Raw genomic sequence first — 19,888 nt, forward strand, 5'->3', positions numbered from 1 at the left:
CAACTAAAAAATAAAAAAATTAGGGTAAGTACAAAAATCCTGTTTTTTGACTTTACAATCTTTTTTTATTGATGTTCAAACACATGTCCTGTACCTCTGTGTTACTGGCTGTTGTACTGGTTATTCACATAACTGGAGTATGACAGTTGGAAGCAGGGTTATCTGTTTTTGTCGGGGGGAGGAAAGTTTGGCTTAAAGCAGGACTTTACCCATAACAACTTGTTAAAAACATGTTCTTCAGCAAGGAACACACATTCCACATTTATAATTATGCTTCCAAAATTAGTGTGTGCTGTAAATTGCCTCCAGCATTGTTCCTTTTTTCTTCTTGCTGGAGGCTGCCATTTTGCTAAAGCTGAAAGCCCCTGAACAGCAATAAATCATAAAGCGTAACTAAATGGTTTCAAAAAACCATTATGTTCCTGGAATGCCGGGATTGCTAACTGTCACATATTTGCATGTGTCCTCAACCAAACTATCAAACCATCAAATGGCTTGTCATAACTGATCACAAATGCAACACCAATGGCAGTTACAGGAAAAAGGATAGGAGGGTTTAATTCCTCTTTAAAGTGTTACTAAACCCAGGACCCTGCATTCACTATATCTGGTCTCCCACAGTACACAGAACACAAAATTGCAATTATTTTAGTAAATATTAACTGCTAAATACTAGTGGCACTTGACTGAAAACCGAAATGGACAGTTTTTAAAAATGTATATATTTTTCAAACTGTTTTTTTTGGAAAAAAATACACTATGATAAATTAAAAAAAAAAAAAAAATATATATATATATATATATATATATATATATATTCCAATTTTTTTGTTGAATATGAAAGATCTTACACTGCGTAAATAGATACCTGATATATCATGCTTTAAAATTGCGCACACTTGTGGAATGGCGCCAAACTACGGTTCTTAAAAATCTCCATAGGTGACACTTTAAAGTTTTCTACAGGTTAACAGTTTAAAGTTAGAGTAGGTCTAGTGCTAGAATTATTGCTCTTGCTCTGACATTCGTGGCGACACCTCACGTGTAGTTTGGACACAGTTTACATCTGTGGGTGTGGCCTACATATGCGTTCACAACTGGCACGGGGGGACGGGGGCACTTTAAACATTTTTTTTTATTTTTTTATAGTGTACTTTTTTAAAATGTGTAATTTTTTTAAAATCACTTTTATTCCTATCTCAGGGAATGCAAAAATCCCTTGTGATATAAATAGGCAGTGACAGGTCCTATTTATGGAGAGATATGGGGTCAATAAGACCCCACATCTCTCTTCTACAATGTAAAGCATTATATAAAAAAAATAAAAACAATGATCTAGTGCTTTAAAGAAAAAAACAAAAAAATACCTTGTTTACAATGCCCTGGAACCGGTAGTGACATAATGACGACGCTCTGGTCCACCAAGGGCATAGAGATGAGTGGAGGTTATCTTTCCTTCACTGATCTCTACGCCCAGCGCTGGGAACGTTGGATGGGTTCTCGGGTAGGGCTGAGAACCACTGAGTGGCAGCAGGGTGGGGTTATTTTCAGCATTTATATCGGTGCCTATTTTCATATAAGCCCAAGGCCGATAGGGGTATTTTTGGCCAAAACATTTCTGCCACCGAAATTTCGATGCATCCCTACTGAATACCTTTTCTCATCAGCAATTATAGCAGTCTTGTGTCTATCCATGTCCAGCCGAGCACTGGTTAAGCTTGTAGAAGGAGTTTTCTTTCTGCTCTAGGAGGACGCAGAACCCCTGACCTGTCTTGACAGTGTTGATTGGCCCTGTGCTGATCACATGCACTCTCCCAAGAAAAAAAAAAAATCCCTCTAGCAATACACACTAAACTGAGCATGTGTAGAGTGTCTTCACATGATATGTCTTATCAGGAGTTAAGAGGGAGACACAGGAAGAAGGGGCGGATCAGAGAAGACGGGATCAAACAGCCTTTTTACACACTGCAGAGGATTAACCCCTTAGGTTCCACAGTGAGTATAAAAAGCATGCTTTACTGCATATACAGACTGATTTTACTTTTATAGGTTTAGTAACACTTTAAGGCTCTCAACGGATCGCCTTCTACAAATTCGGCATTGCCTAAAACTGCCTAAAAATGGAAAGCAACTGAGCATGTGCAGAGCAGGGTGAGACAGTGTATTACTGGACTTTACACCTATGTAGACACTTTTTAAAACCTTTTTACATAGCTATACCTGCAAAAGGGGCCAGCCTGAAGTGATTTAGCAGGACGTAATTTTCTGACAAAAGCTCCACTTTAATGTTTTGTGTTTTTTGTGTCCCTCAATGAACTTGAAGAATACAAAAGTCTTTCCCCTCCCATATATTATATGTTTGTAAACTATTACACTGGTATCTACAAATCAGTTGCACATGTTGAGGGTATTGGGGCTGCTATTTTTTTATTTATATAAATACCTACATGAATTGTACAGAAACTAATCAACTTTCACTGTTAGTAGTTTTCGTCCACCCCACATTTTTAGGTTATGCAGACAACTGTCATGAGTATGTAAGTTAACCTTTCAAATGCCAACCTGGTTTAATGGAAATGATTTGATAAGTTCTGAGCATTTTTAAATGAGGAATTAGATTGCATCAGTATGACAGATTCTGTGGGTCATGTTAAGCTACAGAAACCAGACAGCATGCTTCTTGTTACACAGCGTCACAAATACAATAATATTTTTCCTTTTTGCTTTTGTTATTCTTACATAGATTGACACATTTTTATTGATATGCTTTGATTCCTTGACTTCCTGTTTGCTCATTTTAGACTGATTAGCTGCAATAAAATTCATACAGAATTGGATGAAAATTTCCCTGGAAGTCACAAAACTGTATAAGCCCTAAACAAGGGTTCATTCCTGTGTACAAATTCTTTTGATTCTGAAATAATAAAAAGGGTCTTTCTTTGCACCCAACCTTGTAGATAGAAATGGTAAATTTTTAACGTGTGGTTCCACTTATGATGTAAAATTTGGGAAAACGCCATTATGTAATTTGTGTTCTCATTCACACAGTATGCAAAAAAAAAAAATTTTTTTAAATCTTATCTTTCTAGTTTATTTTTTGGAGCATGCCTTTGGGCAGACTGCAAGCTACTTTGCACAATTTGAAAATTACGGGTCAAAGTGGGGACGGTCTGAGTTTCTTCTCATTAACATATATTGCAGAACACAAGCCCTGAGATCTTTAACCCTGTGTTTGGACAGACATTGTCCAAATCTAGTTTACAAATGATATCTGCCATCACTATACAGAAGAGGTTAATAATTGTAAGCATTCGCTCCCCAGTCCCCTCCCTAACATTAATCGAACTTTACCTGGCAGGGGAAAACGTAAAGTGGAACTAAAGGCTGAAAAAAAATTGCAAACAGTTTCTTTATTGCAGAAGAGACATACAAGGTCTCTTTTGCAGTAAAATATACTTATCTGCCTGTTTGCAATCCTCTGCAAAATGTACACGGAGCTCATGTGCAGCTCCATTTACAAATCTGTGCTGGGATGACTGCACTCCCATGCATGCATGGGAGTGACATTATTCTGCACTGGTCAAATAAAGATGGAATCAGAGACCAGCACCCAGAAGACGTGGGGGAAAAGATGCCAGAAACGTACCTCACAGGCGTTGGACCATTGAAGAATAGGTGGGTATCCCTGACTTTATTTCAGTTTTTATGCTTTGGAGTTTTCAGAGAGTAAAAATGTACGCAGAAATGTTTAAATATTTTTTAAGTTCTGCTATGTGAATACGGGAACATGTAGGTGTTTATCCTAATTTGGCTGGATGTAGGTGTTATCCCAATACACTTTAAATCAGAACTAGGGGTATGAAAAAACTAGCCTAGACCGTGGGCACATTATCTCCCTAATACTCCTAGTTGTGTGCAGTATTGATGTCCTTACTAACAATGCAGTAGGGATGGTCTTGCATTGTATGTGAAGACTTCATTGAGTTTGTGGACTTCTGTATGTTGCTGAGGCAAAACTGCATGGTACCACATCTCTTTTCAACCAAATATTAACAACTCTACCAGTGCCCATTCATTTTGTTGAGAAATCACATTCAGAATCTGATCTTAAGTTTATGGTGCTGGGCTGAGTCCTTAACCACTTGCCTACCGGGCACTTATACCCCCTTCCCTACCAGGCCAATTTTCAGCTTTCAGCGCTGTTGCACTTTGAATGATAATTGCGCGGTCATGCAACATTATACCCATATCACATTTTTATCATTTGTTTTCTCACAAATACAGCTTTCTTTTGGTGGTACAGTATTTACTCACTGCTGGGTGTTTTTACTTTTTGCACTATAAGCAAAAAATTTGAAAAAAAAAAAAGTTTCTTTGTTTCTATTATAAAATTTTGCAAACAGGTAATTTTTCTCCTTCACTGATGTGCGTTGATGAGACTGCACTGATGGGTGGCACTGATAGGTGGCACTGATGGGCACTGACAGGTGGCACTGATGGGCACTGACAGGCAGGCACTGGTGGGTGGCACTGGTGGGCACTTGTGGGTGGCACTGCTGGGCACCAATCATCAGGGCACTGATCATCAGTGCAATCAGCCCTGATGATTGGTGCCGATTCCTGCTCTGACATCTGCCGGTTCTTGGCAGTACTTTCCTCACGCTTTGACAGCGTGAGGAAAGTGCAGCCGAGAACCGGCAATTGCATTTCCCGGTGATCAGCGTGTCATTGTTCACGGCTGATCACGTGGTAAAAGGCCACTGTGATGGCCTTTTACCACATCACGTGATCAGCTGTGTCCGTAGGACACAGCGATCACGGAGATCACCTGGTGCACGCCCCTGGGGCACGCAGGAGAGCGCGTTTTGGGAGGACATTATATGACAGCCTCCCAGAACTGGCCAGCCACAGTGCAGCCGGCATTCGGCTACCTGTGGTCGGCAACTATTTAAGTTAGGATGAAGGGTTGATCTAGTGCCGATTTGTAATGAGGTGCAGGTTCATTAGATTTCATGCATCTTTTCTAATTGAATTTATGATTTTTTTATGTATATGAGATAACAAAGGTAAACGTTTAACTGTATTCAGTCATTAAATACCATGGGCTCTCCTGAAGCCTTGTAAGACAGTCCCAGGAAGGCCCGGACTGGCCATAGGGCATATCAGACATTCGCCCGGTGGGCCGCGGCCGCCAGGCCTAAGAAGAGTGGCCTGTTGACCGGGTTGCACAGCGGGAGGTAAGCGGCGACCATGGTCTGGACAGTGCTAACACAGACCACGGCCACCGCTCACCTCCCACTATGCGGCTATGCCAAAAGAAGAGCCAACAGGAAGAGAGACTGCTCCAGCGATAAGCAGAAAGCACTGCAGGGGATTCACAGACACAGCAGCATTGAAGGGACAATAGCAGCCTCTCTCCTTCACCGGCCGGCACATTGTGACATCCAAACAGTCCCACTCTGTAGTGGCATTGGATTGGGCTGCCTCTTTACTGGATGGGTTGTCTCTTTGCTGTACTGGGCTATCTCTTTGCTGTATAGAGATGACTTTTTTTTTTTTAGATTAGGCTGTCTGTTTGCTATATAATGGGCTGTCTGCTATAGATTGGGATGCCTCTTTGCTGTATGGGGATGACTTTTGGATAGGGCTGTCTGTTTGCTATATATGGGGATGCCTCTTTGCTATATATGGGAATTACTTTTTTGGACAGGGATGTCTCTTGCTGGATGGGGATGTCGGTTTGTCGGTTGAGGCTGTCTGTCTGCTGTAGATGGGGCTGTCTTTTTGCTGGATTGGGCCATCTCGTTGCTGAATATATAGAGGGCACTGTGATTAGATTTCTAGGTGCACTGTAATGTAAAGGGGCTCTGTGATATAAAGGGAACTGCACTGCAAAGGGACACTGTAATCAGTACAGTGCCCCTTTACAGTGTAGTCCCCTTTATATCACAGTGCCCCTTTACATTACAGTTCAGAGGACGGACTCCATGAATATTACGTCACTAGCCACTCTCGGGGGCATTCTATTAGACATATGTAGACCATGCACCTTCCTACTGACGTAGGCTAGTCCTCACAGCTGGTAGGTGAGGCTCTCTGCAACCAGTAGGAAGGGAAGGGGGGTGGTGGAGTTGGGCCCTTAAGGGCAAGAACAGTGTAGTTGATCATTGCTTAAAGGTTAGGTTCACCTTTCGTAACATGTTACACCCATATTCGGGGTGTAACATGTTACTATCAGACCAGCCCCACTCCCCCAGATCCCCACTTTGGCAGCTAGTGAGGGATCTTCTCCCCCCTCGCTAGCTGTCAATTTTTTAAAAACATGATCGTGCAGGGCTCCGTCCACATGGCCGCGTCACTCATTCACAGTCATCTGTGAATGAGAGACTACAAGTCCTGACAATCTTAGTGCTGTGAAGTGCCATGGTAGTTCATTCTTCTTGTCAGTATATCTGCTTACTCGTACATCCTGTACAAGCAAGCAGATATACTGACAGATTTGCAGGAGACTTGCTTGGCTGCTGCAGACAGTAATAATAAATGCATATTTTTTCACTTGAAAAAAGCGCATGTATTTTTTTTCCGAAAGGTGAGCTTGTCCTTTAATATGGAGTTTGGCGATTTCAGGGTGCTCTGAAGATGCACTACTTTTAAGCAGGCACCTGCTTTGTGAACATTGACCCCCCCCTTACACCATTGTGTCTATGCTTGTGTACAATTAATAGTTGTCAATCTAGCGTTATTATTTATTTTAGTATATTAAGCAGTTATACCCCTAAACCACTATATTCATATCCTCTTAACCCCCCACTGTTACTCAGTACAGCATTTCATGTTACAAAGTCATGCACTGCTGATGTATACCATTTGTAAAGGAGAATCACAGGATTTATTAACAGTTCAGCACTGATGCATCCATAGGTCACTGTCAGTGATTCGCATCATTAACACACCATGAATAATTCTCACATAATACAAGCACGTCTCTTACTCACATCTGCTGAACCAAGGCATGAATTTAGAGTGTGCTCTTCTCCCCAGAGTCCTTCAGACAGCTTAGGATATGTCGTATTTGTTTTTCAGTATTCTGTTATTCTAGTTTGTCTGTAATATCTATTCTGTACTAGTTTTGCATTGATACACACTATTTTTATATATCAGTGAATGTTTTAATGACATTTTAATCAGCTTTGTTATAATAAACATACTTGCTTGTCCTTAACTGTGGCATGTCCTTGATGGAGCAAGGTCAACAAAGTCATTACATTTGTCCAGTTGCATGTGAACCTTAAACCCATACACTATGTTCCTGTGCTATATGTCTATCAAATAGTCCGTGCATGTTGACAGTTTCCTCCTACTAGCTGCTTGTGAATTTATCTTCACTTATCTTTGTTTTCGTGTGAGATGAGCGGGACATTTTCCAACTATTGTGATTTCCTCTGTAGTGCAGTATTTTGTCATACATGCTAAAATCATTAAACAAAGTCTTAAGTCTATTTTTATACATGGCAGGTACTGTAGTCCACATCTCCAAGGGTAGGTTCTTGCATACAAAGTATCCCCCTTCTCCAGAACTACAGTAAATATCAGTCCCTTAACCACTTCACTACCACCATACGTTTAAGAACAGTGGCATAGTGGACGTATTTCTAAAGTGCTGTTTATAAATGCAGTTCAGAAAAAAAAAAATGCAAGCCTTGAATGACTGACATTTGAGCCGTCATTAATTTGCCGGAATCAGACACAATGTACAGAGCTGATTAGACCGGCTCTGTAACATGTGATTCCTGTGATGACCTGTCACAGAGATTGCAAATGTAAACACTCCCTATGTTTACATCTCGGAGCCCTTCCCTTCCTGTCACAAGGGAGTAAGGGGAGAAAGGATAATTTTTCAATACATGGGGAATGAATGAAGGATCAGCAATAAACTAATAGTAAGGGGTTTTAACTGATTGTAGGGTCATTTTTAACCCTTTCACTTCCCTCCACTTCTGTAAATCTCATCTCCATGCTTTCTCTGTGACCAGAATGTTATCTGCTTTACTTCCTTATCCTGCACATTAACCCCCTCATTTGCCTCCTGCCTCTGTATTTGATCTGTACAATAACCCTGTCACTGCCTCTACTCTCTGTGTATGACCTATACATTATTAATGCAATGTATCTAGTCCACCATTACAAAATCTGATGTTTTAACCACCTCAATACCAGCATGCGTCTTCTTTTCCAAAAAAAAACTATGGCACAAATGGGCTTACTTTGAGGTGTCTACATTCAAAAAAGGGTTCGTTTGGGGGGGATTCACTGGCCCCCTGTGCTTTTCACAGATGAGAGCTGGTTTTTCCTGAGCACATGTGACAGATGTGAAAGGGTCTGGAGAAGCCATGGAGAACAATACGCTGCCTGTAACATCGTTCAACATGACGGTTTTGGTGATGGTCTGGGGAGGCATATCCATGGAGAGGACGTACAGGCTACACAATGGCACCCAGACTGCCATTCGGTATCGGAATGAAATCCTTGGACCCATTGTCAGACCCTACGCTGGTACAGTGGGTCCCGGGTTCTTCCTGGTGCACGACAATGCCTGGCCTTCTGTGGTGAGAGTATGCCGGTAGTTCCTGTAGGATGAAGGAATTGATGCCATTGAATGGCTCCCATGCTCGCGTGACCTAAATCCAATATAATACCTCTGGGGATATCCTGTTTCAGTCCATCCGACGCTGCCAGGTTATGCCTCAGACTGTCCAGGAGCTTAGTGATTCCCTGGTCCAGATCTGGGAGGAAATACCCCAAGACATCATCCCACATTGTCAGGCATGTATACAAGCACGTGGGGGCCATACAAACTACTGAGTACCATTTTGAGTTGCTGCAATAAAATTTCAGCAAAATGGACTAGCCTGCTGCATAATTTTTTCACTTTGATTTTCGGGGTATCTTTGAATTAAGTCCTCTGTAGGTTGATAATTTTTATTTCCATCAAATGATAGGGCATCCTTAAGTTCCTAATACACTACCCAGTCCATATCAGTATAGATATCCAGCATGATATTTTTCCCCATTGAGATCTGATGTGTTTTCAAAGAGTTCCTTTAGGTCTCCATGCACACTTGGTGTTTTGGTAACGCTGGTAACATTAGCTGTGTAAAGTCACGTTCAAAATGTGAGTTTTTCAGCTTTTTTTTAGCGTTTTTGCATTTGCGTTTTGCCATGTTTAGCGCCGTTTTTCAGTGTTTTTTTCCCAAAAAAAATGTAATTTTGGTAAAACAAAAGTCAAACGCCGGTTTTCGGTGTTTTGCAGCTTTTTGCTGTTTTACAGTTTTTCAGTGTTAGAGCGTTTTTACAGCTAAAAAACTCCTCTAGAAACCAACTAGTTCTGGGTTTTTTTCCAGCCGAAAAACGTCCCTGCCAAAAAATGTTGATTACAGTCTGTGTGCTTGGACACATAGGATAACTTGCTGAGGGGTTTTCTAGCTGTCGAAAAAATGTCAAAAGCCAAAAAATATCAGCTGTAAAAATGTCCAGTGCGCATGAGGACTAATTGTTTTGAGCAGTGTAGTTACATCTGTCATGCCTGGACCAATACAACTATGCTTATTCCATACCTGTGAGATCCCTCTAGAACAGGGGTTCTTAACCTGGGGTCCTTGGATGGGTTTTAGGGGGTCTGTGAGGGTAAGATAAAATATAACATTTACATTCACTATACTGCCTCCCCTTCTTGTCCTACTTTAATAGTTTCCTAATTAGAGAAATTAAAGAAAACGCACCCTGCCACTTCTTATAGTACCAACTGTTATAGGAGAAGTTCACCTTTTAACAAAAAATAATAAATGCACACTTTTTCAGGTAAAAAAAATGCATTTATTTTTTGTTTCTGGAGCCTCTAAATCATTGCACTAGTAAACAGTTCATTTGTAACATGTTATATGTTACACCCTGAATATGGATGTTACATGTTACGAAAGGTGAACTTATCCCTTAGGCGTCTCTTGACTTGTTGCCCATGTTTTTAGCATTTACATTTGTATCCTCATTCTCTGAACAACTGCCATCTTGTGCCATACCATATTAGTAAGTGCTAATTCTCATTTTCTAGTAGTAGTAGATTTAAGCAGAATTAAAATTGTTTTGTTTAATTTGCTCAAGATGATTGTATTTCATTTTTGTAAGGATTGGCCTTTACTTTTTGCATGAAAAGGAGTGAGTTTTTTGTTAAGATTGTTGATTCAAACTTTGTGTGCATCATATCTCTGAGGGGTCCTTGGTTTTCATCAGATTCTTGAAGGGGTCTGTGATTCAAAAAAGGTTAAGAAACACTGCTGTAGAAGCTGGAAATCACTGTAGCAGACACCGTGACTACAGTGATCTCCATGTGCTTCCAGGTCATGTGCTGAGCGTCTGTCGTACTGCATTCTGAGCACAGGAGGTGAGTGCGATTTCTCAGTGAATACAAAGCTTTCTCTAATGGGCAAGGTGGAGAGATGGGGTGGTGAATTCACCCTCTCCACCTCATCCAATCAGACAACACTTTATATTTGTTGAGAATGCAATGCATTCTCTGTATGATGCCCACGCTAAGCGGTGGACCAATGCAACTATGTAAAAATATCTATACCCGAAATTTGGGCTTAATATCACTTTACCTATGTATTTTCCATGGTTGACTTTGCTGAAGTAATATAGTAACTTAAGACTAGGAAAGCAGGGTTGTGGAAATTATTTTTTAATAAATGCTTGTCCGAGGACTAAATCAGGGTTCCAATCTACTTGTCCCTCATGACAATGTACTTGTCCTGATTAAAAAAATTTACCAAAACCATATTTAAATCTTAAGTGCTTTTGGGTTTGTCTGGGGCTTTTAAAAACAAATGAGGCTGTATGGAAACCTAAACTTTGAATGTTTTTAATATTGCGCTGTTTATCTCCTACTCGCCTCCCTGTTTGTCTCCAGCACCGCACCCGGGGACTAGCAGGGAGGGGAGAGACCTTGCGGTGTAATGAGCACTGATTGGGTACTTAAGAAAAGGGAGCGTCGGGCTCCTTCAACGCTCAGCAGAAGCGCATCTGATGAGCAAGTAAATAAGGTGCCGGCCCCAGTGAGGAAAAATAAAACTTTATTATTATTCCTTCAGATTACCCTCACACATGGAAGCATTTGAGTTCTCCGTACTAGTGCCTGCTGAGCAGCCCAATCAAGCTCCAGTGTCCACTCCAGTAGGCCCTGTTCACACTTGGGAATTTTGGAATTGTGGCAGAATCGCTGCAATTCTGCCCGCAATCTTAAAATACACTACAATCGCAAAATGCTGGTTCAGGTGTCATTATTTTCAATGGCACCTAAAACGCAGTGAGGATTTGCCATGATTGTCACATGATTCACTGCACGCAGTCATGACAAATTGCATGAAGCTTGTTGCCCAGAAAGGAGCAAAAGCTGCTTGCCTGCAGCAGGGCTAAATGTATAAAAATCCACCTGACTAGCGCCTGGAACTGCATGCCCTGGGAATGGGGATATCTAAATCGTGCATCCCTGGATAGAGAAGTATATCATTTGCCTGTTTATTGTCCTCCTTGCTCCATCACCCCATCCCACATAATAGATGATGCTGTGATTTATGGCCATACTGGTAAACTTAGACAAATAATTTACAAAGCCGGTTGTCAAACTTTATGATGTGTTCATACTTTTGCACTGCATTGTGTCAGGCTCTAACCAGCATTTTGTTAAATCAGCCCTATTATGACAACGCAGGCAAATATCTTTTTTTTATATGTTATGTTCATTTTGATGTGCTGCAGTGCGGGTGCATAGGGCACTATTGTACAGTGTGTTGGAGGGGTGTTCACAGGAAATGGCACTGCTACACATCATGCATATACTGGCCATAGATGGTTCGAATCTTGTCATCAGGGACCAGTGGAGATTCAAGCCATCTACAGTCGGGTCCATAAATATTGGGACATCGAAACAATTCTAACATTTTTGGCTCTATACACCACCACAATGGATTTGAAATGAAACAAATAAGATGTGCTTTAACTGCAGACTGTCAGCTTTGATTTGAGGGTATTTACATCCAAATCAGGTGAACGGTGTAGGAATTACAACAGTTTGCATATGTGCCTCCCACTTCTTAAGGGACCAAAAGTAATGGGACAGAATAATAATCATAAATCAAACTTTCACTTTTTAATACTTGGTTGAAAATCCTTTGCAGTCAATTACAGCCTGAAGTCTGGAACGCAGAGACATCACCAGACGTTGGGTTTCATCCCTGGTGATGCTCTGCCAGGCCTCTACTGCAACTGTCTTCAGTTCCTGCTTGTTCTTGTTGCATTTTCCCTTCAGTTTTGTCTTCAGCAAGTGAAATGCATGCTCAATCGGATTCAGGTCAGGTGATTGACTTAGCCATTGCATAACATTCCACTTCATTCCCTTAAAAAACTCTTTGGTTGCTTTTGCAGTCTGCTTTGGGTCATTGTCCATCTGCACTGTGAAGTGGCGTCCAATGAGTTGTGAAGCATTTGGCTGAATATGAGCAGATAATATTGCCCGAAACACTTCAGAATTCATCCTGCTGCTTTTGTCAGCAGTCACATCATCAATAAATTCAAGAGAACCAGTTCCATTGGCAGCCATACATGCCCACGCCATGACACTACCACCACCATGCTTCACTGATGAGGTGGTATGCTTAGGATCATGAGCAGTTCCTTTCCTTCTCCATACTCTTCTCTTCCCATCACTCTGGTACAAGTTGATCTTGGTCTCATCTGTCCATAGGATGTTGTTCCAGAACTGTGAAGGCTTTTTTAGATGTCATTTGGCAAACTCTAATCTGGCCTTCCTGTTTTTGAGGCTCACCAATGGTTTACATCTTGTGGTGAACCCTCTGTATTTACTCTGGTGAAGTCTTCTCTTGATTGTTGACTTTGACACACATACACCTACCTCCTGGAGAGTGTTCTTGATCTGGCCAGCTGTTGTGAAGGGTGTTTTCTTCTCCAGCGAAAGAATTCTTCGGTCATCCACCACAGTTGTTTTCCGTGGTCTTCCGGGTCTTTTGGTGTTGCTGAGCTCACCGGTGCGTTCCTTCTTTTTAAGAATGTTCCAAACAGTTGTTTTGGCCACGTCCAATGTTTTTGCTATCTCTCTGATGGGTTTGTTTTGTTTTTTCAGCCTAATGATGGCTTGCTTCACTAATAGTGACAGCTCTTTGGATCTCATCTTGAGAGTTGACAGCAACAGATTCCAAATGCAAATAGTACACTTGAAATTAACTCTGGACCTTTTATCTGCTCATTGTAATTGGGATAATGAGAGAACAACACACACCTGGCCATGGAACAGCTGAGAAGCCAATTGTCCCATTACTTTTGGCCCCTTAACAAGTGGGAGGCACATATGCAAACTGTTGTAATTCCTACACCGTTCACCTGATTCAGATGTAAATACCCTCAAATTAAATCTGACAGTCTGCAGTTAAAGCACATCTTGTTCGTTTCATTTCAAATCCGTTGTGGTGGTGTATAGAGCGAAAAATGTTAGAATTGTGTCGATGTCCCAATATTTATGGACCTGACTGTATGGGCAGGCTGATTGTACCTAAATCAATTGTTGTATGACTTTGGTACAACCAGCCTGTCAGATTTTTCATGCAGTTATTGCCAGTGGCTATAGCCACTAACAATGATCATGGTGTTCTGTTGCTCCTCACCACCAGAGTGCTTTTATCACTATAGAGTGGCCCAAGGTAGAAAAATGTGGTGTTTATAGGCGGTGTCACATTGCATCTACATATAGTTTCTATGCACAGATACTTGTGTACTTGAGTATGGGGTTCAGTAGGTGACAGTATTTACCTGCCATTCAATAAACTTTTGTGAATATGAATTGACAGTATTTTATGTACTCCTTTCCTTATATTTCAGGTTTGTGCCCTATATAGGAATTGTAACCATTCTCATGAATGACTACCCTAAATTTAAGGTAAGGTGTTTTCCCTTCTCAAAATAATTGTAACCATTTATTCCATTTGAAGCTACTTGAAGCTGTATAGTAATCTGTGTTACTGTATTTTTATTCAATAGGTTTTCTATGAGTACTAAGCTGTGTCAGATATCAACAAAAACTTGGGCTTCATTTAGTCAGATGAAAAAGCAATTAGGTCCTGTAAATCGGCAGGCAATATTTAAAATAACAAACATGTTATACTTACCTGCTCTTTGCAGTGGTTTTGCACAGAGAAGTCCCGATCCTCCTCTTCTCTGGTCCCCCGCCAATGCTCCTTGCTCCTTCCTGCCGAGTGCTTCCAGAGCAGGCAGCTTGCTATGGGGGCACCCAAGCAGGCTCGCTCCCGAGCCGCTGCTCTGCGTTTCCATTCACATACACAGCTGCTGCTCGGCCCCGCCCCCTTTTCAGTTGCTCGCTGGCTGTGATGAGGTGGGAGAGTCCCCGGAGAGCCAAGGCTCTCGTGCACATTGCTGGATTGGTGGCTCAGGTAAGTATTAGGGGGGCTTCTGCACACAGAAGGTTTTTTACCTTCAAGCATAGAATGATTTATATAGCGCCAACAGTTTGTGCAACACTTTACAATATGAGCGCAGACAGTACAGTTACAATGCAATTCAATACAGGGGGAATCAGGTCCCTGCTCATTAGAGCTTACAATCTAAGAGTGTAGAGGCAATAGCTGTGGGGGACGAGCTGATGGAGAAAAAAAAAGGTACAGTTGTTAGGCGAGGGCAGAATAGGCTTCTCTTAAGAGAAGAGTTTTTAGGGATCTTCTTAAAGGAAACAAGTAGGAGATGTTCAAACAAATTGGGTTAGGGAGTTCCATAGGATGGGAGAGGCTCGGGACAAGTCCTGGAGGTGAGCATGAGAGGAGGTGACAAAGGAGCTAGAGAGCAGGAGGCCTTGGGAGGAACGAAGAGAACGATTAGGTTGGGATTTTGAGACCAGGTTTGTGATGTAGCTGGAGCCTGATTTGGGGATAGCATTGCAAATTGTTAGTATTTTGAATTTAATTAGTTTGGTGAGCAGAAGCCAGTGGAGGGATTGGCAGAGAGGAGTAGCAGACACTGAACGGTTGATAAGGTGGATGAACCTGGCAGCAGCATTGATGATGGACTGAAGGAAGAGTTATCCATAATATAGTGTTTGCAGCTGCTATGACATTTCAGGATCATTTAGATCCCAAAAGGGTATTTTTGGATGCAGAGTAAAAATTAAAAAAAAATGTTATTGAAAGGGTTTGAATTAGAAACTTATTTGTAGAGTGACTTCAGCAGAGTGAATTCCTATTGATTGCTTTGGGTGTATTTCTACTTTTCAACCAAACAGAAACATATTGTTCTGACTATGGCAGAGTGAACTATTATTGGTTGATCTGGGTTACCACAGTTAGAATGAGAAAGTAAAATAAGAATTATTTTCTGAGCAAGTCTGTGTAAGTTTTCTGTATATTATACATTTGTTTGAACTTGTTACTAAAAAACTAACCGTAAAAGGAAAGCAGCTATATGTAATAAATTATTCTTTGTCTTTTCAGTATGCAGTTTTGTTCCTGCTTGGACTGTTTGTCCTTGTACATCGAGAATAACAATCTGGAATTCGGGAACAGTATCGGCACAGATTTAGTCTGTGGTTACCAACCTGTAACTTGTCAGAATGAGAATTCAAAAAGGACAGATCTCATCTAGCAGTGTACAGTTTTACATATGAAACCAGTATTTTTTTTTTTTCTTTTTATACATGTGTATGTATATGTGCTCACTTCTCATTAATGCAAAGATCAACCAGAGAGATTTTGAAAAATTTGGGCCCAATCTCTGCCACGGTTTCTCTACCTCCGTGGCTTCATACGGGTCCTTTATGAATATCTTCTGCACTGTTTACATTTTTTTTTTTTTTTTTTTTGTACTTTGAGTGGTATTTTTTATTATATTTAATACCAAAGTCCCTCATTGTTAAAAATATGAAACCTGTCTACATTTTATTCGGAAGTGCCTATTTAAGAATAATTGTGGTTTGCAGTAGTATGGCTACAGTCGGAAAAAGTCTAATCTAGATAATGTTGGTGTAATAAAAAGAAGTGATTATATCAAGACATTTTCCGCTAAAAGTTTTGCTAGCATAAAACTCTAGATTCTTTTCAATATGTGTGCAAGTCATGGCATCAGAATAAAGGCTTGGTGTGCTAGGGAAACTCCCCAGTAAATGCATTAAAAACCTTCAAAAGTTGTCTTTTAAAATCCGGTTCCATCAGATGCACCCTAGAATGGGGATTGCTGCAGATGCTGAGGTTGGTAACATTTGTAGCCACATGACACTAGGTGATCTGCTCAGCAAAGTAGTAGGCACGATAGCCAGCCTCTATGGGCCGAGGGAGAGGTGCAGGGCTGCCGGTGTCGGAGAGGTTCAACTTCCAATGTACATTCTGAGCCATGGTGCATGCAATGGGATTACTGCAATGTTATTGTGGATCCACAGCTACTGCCTATAGGAGCTGAGCTGTCTTGCCTAATACGTTAAGAATGCTAGCTACAAAGCAGTAATGTGAAAGGTCACGCACATTGATTAGGGTGTAAGGATTGCTGCTGCTGAAAACAAAATTGCCTTGACTTCCTCTTTAAAATGTAGTTTTTGTTTTTAAAAGTTTGTCTTGCTCCCTGGAAGATGGGATAATTACTTTCCTGTCTTCCATCACCCTGTTGACTACCCTTTCTTTCTGGGCCAGAACACTTAATTGACTGATAAATCCATGTATTTTCTGCTTTAAAAAAAAAAAAGTTTTGTTTTAGGATGAAGGGACAATCCATTACAAGTCTTGTTATGATGCTGCTGTATGAGGAATTACTTCAGTTCTTATCCATTGTAACATCTGAATGGTCAAGCTGATCATAAAACTATTTACTTTGAAGGCAAATGTCATCTGATTAGGGAATTGGGTGAAATTTGCCTACAAAGGAAATAGTTATTTATGATCAGCCTGAATTAAAATTAAAGTAACAAAATGGCCAGATGCTAAAATTGATGGCAACTCTGCCAAATCTTATGAAAAACTAGGAGCCTATGTCAACCTGTATGCTTCAAGCATTTTTTACATTCCCATACACATCTATCGGAATTCAACACCCTCTTGAAAGAGGTCAGCCGCAGGCCAGATGCACCTGTCAGTGGATTCTGAATGAATCAGAAGCATCTCAAACTGAGGCCATCAGCACAAACCCAAAGCTTGTTGACACAGGCCCTAAGCAACGAGAGCATGTAATACAAGTTCTCCTTTAATAGCTAAGCCAGCTGTCTCATACTTTTCAGGTATGCAGTACCTTCCGATTTCTACTAAAGGATTCCATGTAAGTTTATTTTCAGAATTGACTCTTTTAGAGGTATTTATGTTCCTTATGTGCATCAACTGGTTGGATAGCTACACAACTCCCCAAGTTTTAACTAATTCCATTTTAAATGAGCCGATTAGTACAATTCTGGCATTTAAAATAAAGACCATTAGCCTGTTTGTGATTTATCTTCAGGGATGATTGCACTTTTTGGTAGCCATTACCTTATCTGAAGAAATGACTCTATCACCCTTACTATAGTCTGCTGGTCCAGGATTGTGTTTAAATACATCTGCTGTGCTGAGGAAGAAGAATCTCATGGGAGCTCTGGACAAGTCATCCCTCTTTATTGGTTACCATGGGCATTTTTTTTTTCTTTCATATGGTAAAATATATACAGAAGCTGGGACATGCAGGGACCCATCAGAAATATGTGAACAACTCTCATCTCTTCAATTTGTCTCCAAGTATATATTTGTGTACAGGCTGCTGAGACTGTGACAGCTACAGGAACTACTCTGATAGTGGAGTAACCCTGTAATCTACACATACACATCTGATTTTTTTTCTGTGGTGCAGTTGCAGAGCAGTGTATTTTACATGCAATAACATTCATCCTTTTAGAAGGTGTGTTTAACAGAAAGTATGATTTTTTTTATTTTTTTTTAATGCACCACACTAGAATGCAGAGGTGTGAATGTAGCCTTATAGTAAAGCCACTCTCAGGGAAATTCATAAAGCTTGTCTACGCATCCTTTAGAATTCTATCATGCATCAGCACGAGAAATGCTGGTGCGGGTGACAGATTCATGAACCTGGTATACACAGGTATGTGAATTTGGGGCACTCACTGTTGGAGGTGCACTGAGACTAGAGTGTCCATACAGACACTCTATATTCAATGTAGATGGACTCCTTCTCTGACACTGCAGCTGTCACGTAGACAATGTAGCAGGCGAGAATTTTTTAAGCTGGGTACACAGATCCTGATAGGATTTAGGGACACTAGTTTCCTTGTCAGATCCACTCCCCTTGTGATTGATTGCAGGAAGCAGGTGGATCCACAGCCAATAGACAGCCTACAGTAGACTATGGATTCTGCTTGCTGTCAGTCACAAGGAGAGAGCAGACATGATGGGGAACTAGTGTCTGTTTCCCCATCAGCCTCTGCTCACTGTTGCATTACTAGCAGGCTAGGAGACAGTCATCTGAAGCTGACAGCATCCTTAACAACCAGTGGCAGGAGGGCAGGGAAGGGGGGTAGCAGTGACAAGCATGTTGTCCTGCTATACAATGTACAGAGATAGGCTGTCTGCCTGTCTCTGTACACCAACTTATGGTTGCTCTTCATTACCTCCCAGTTTTGTTTTCTACAAACTGGAGATAATTTTTGAATTTGGTGCAGTAATAGTGCCACTTTGTAAAAGTGGTGCTCTTAGTAACTACCTGAATCTGCCTCGTGTTTTGGTAAAGCTACCAAACTGGAGCAGGGCATTTGAATTTGGTGCAGGATATTTTGAGGGGCCATACCACCAGAAAGTGGTGCTAATGCTTTATTGAATCCCCCTGTATGAATGTATCATCAAGAAGTAACTAGACTGCCCTAATGTGAAGAAATTAATATTGAATGTCTTTATACCAAATAATGGGGAGGGTGTGCATGCATTCACAAGATCGATGTCATTTTTATTCTGTATTTGTGCATTCTATCTATACTTTCATATCTCCACACAGTTTGTGTTTGCAGGCAAGTCTTTCAAGGGGCACTTTACCTTGAAATCTGTGTAAATATTCCTGTTGATATGTACAATTGATATCTTAGTTATGGTCCTCAGTTATGAAATAAACTGTTAGGGGAATAATCCTCTTCCTTCCTTCTAATTTTAGGTTTGGGATTTTGATGGCAGCTTGCCGAGATGTAGATAAAATAATAAAAAAAATTAAAAAAAGTTCATTATATCTGTATGGCTTTATTAAAGTGCAATCCTTTCTAAGTGGTCAGTTGTGTTTTTTCTGAAGTCGTTCTAAGAGATACTTTTGGCCAGACATTGCATTGCATTGCATTGCCTTGCTTTATAACAGGGTCTCAAAGGGAAAAGTAAAAGGTAGGCAATAGGGTTGATTTACTAAAACTGGAGAGTGCAAAATCTGGTGCTGCTGTGCATGGTAGCCAATCCGCTTCTAACTTCAGTTTGTTCAATTAAGCTATGGTGACAAAAAAAAAACTGTAAGCTGATTGCTTTCTGTGAAGTGCTGTATCAGATTTTGCACTCTCCAATTTTGGTACATCAACCCTTCTGTTGTGTGAGTTTTGGCCCCAGACTGTTTCATACTGAGCTCTGTTTTCTGCACCATCTTATTACAGTATGAAGCATTCTGGACTGTCCCAACTCTTTGTGCTATAAATGTTCTGCACTGCACCGTTTTGTACACTGCAGACGTTACATGCATCATGCCATTCTGAATGTTGTGTTGTAATTTATATATTCCAGACAGAATTACAAAATATACACAATTATATTAACATACATACGTT

The 19,888-nt window shown here is 40.8% G+C and overlaps 1 protein-coding gene across 1 annotated transcript in view; it reads left to right on the forward strand.

Moving 5' to 3' along the window:
* SEC11A (SEC11 homolog A, signal peptidase complex subunit) overlaps nucleotides 1-19,346 on the forward strand; it is a 68,112-nt gene extending 48,766 nt beyond the window's left edge. The window contains exons 5-6 of the mRNA XM_089655278.1: nucleotides 13,945-14,002; nucleotides 15,564-19,346. Of these exons, the coding sequence (XP_089511404.1) occupies nucleotides 13,945-14,002; nucleotides 15,564-15,614 (109 nt within the window). The 3' untranslated portion in view covers nucleotides 15,615-19,346. The remainder of the gene's footprint in view (nucleotides 1-13,944; nucleotides 14,003-15,563) is intronic.
* Nucleotides 19,347-19,888: the final 542 nt, after the last annotated feature.

This window comes from Staurois parvus, unplaced genomic scaffold (assembly GCF_062004578.1).
Source record: "Staurois parvus isolate SC_StPar_1 unplaced genomic scaffold, SC_StPar_1.0 ptg000832l, whole genome shotgun sequence".
NCBI classification, from domain to species: Eukaryota; Metazoa; Chordata; class Amphibia; order Anura; family Ranidae; genus Staurois; species Staurois parvus.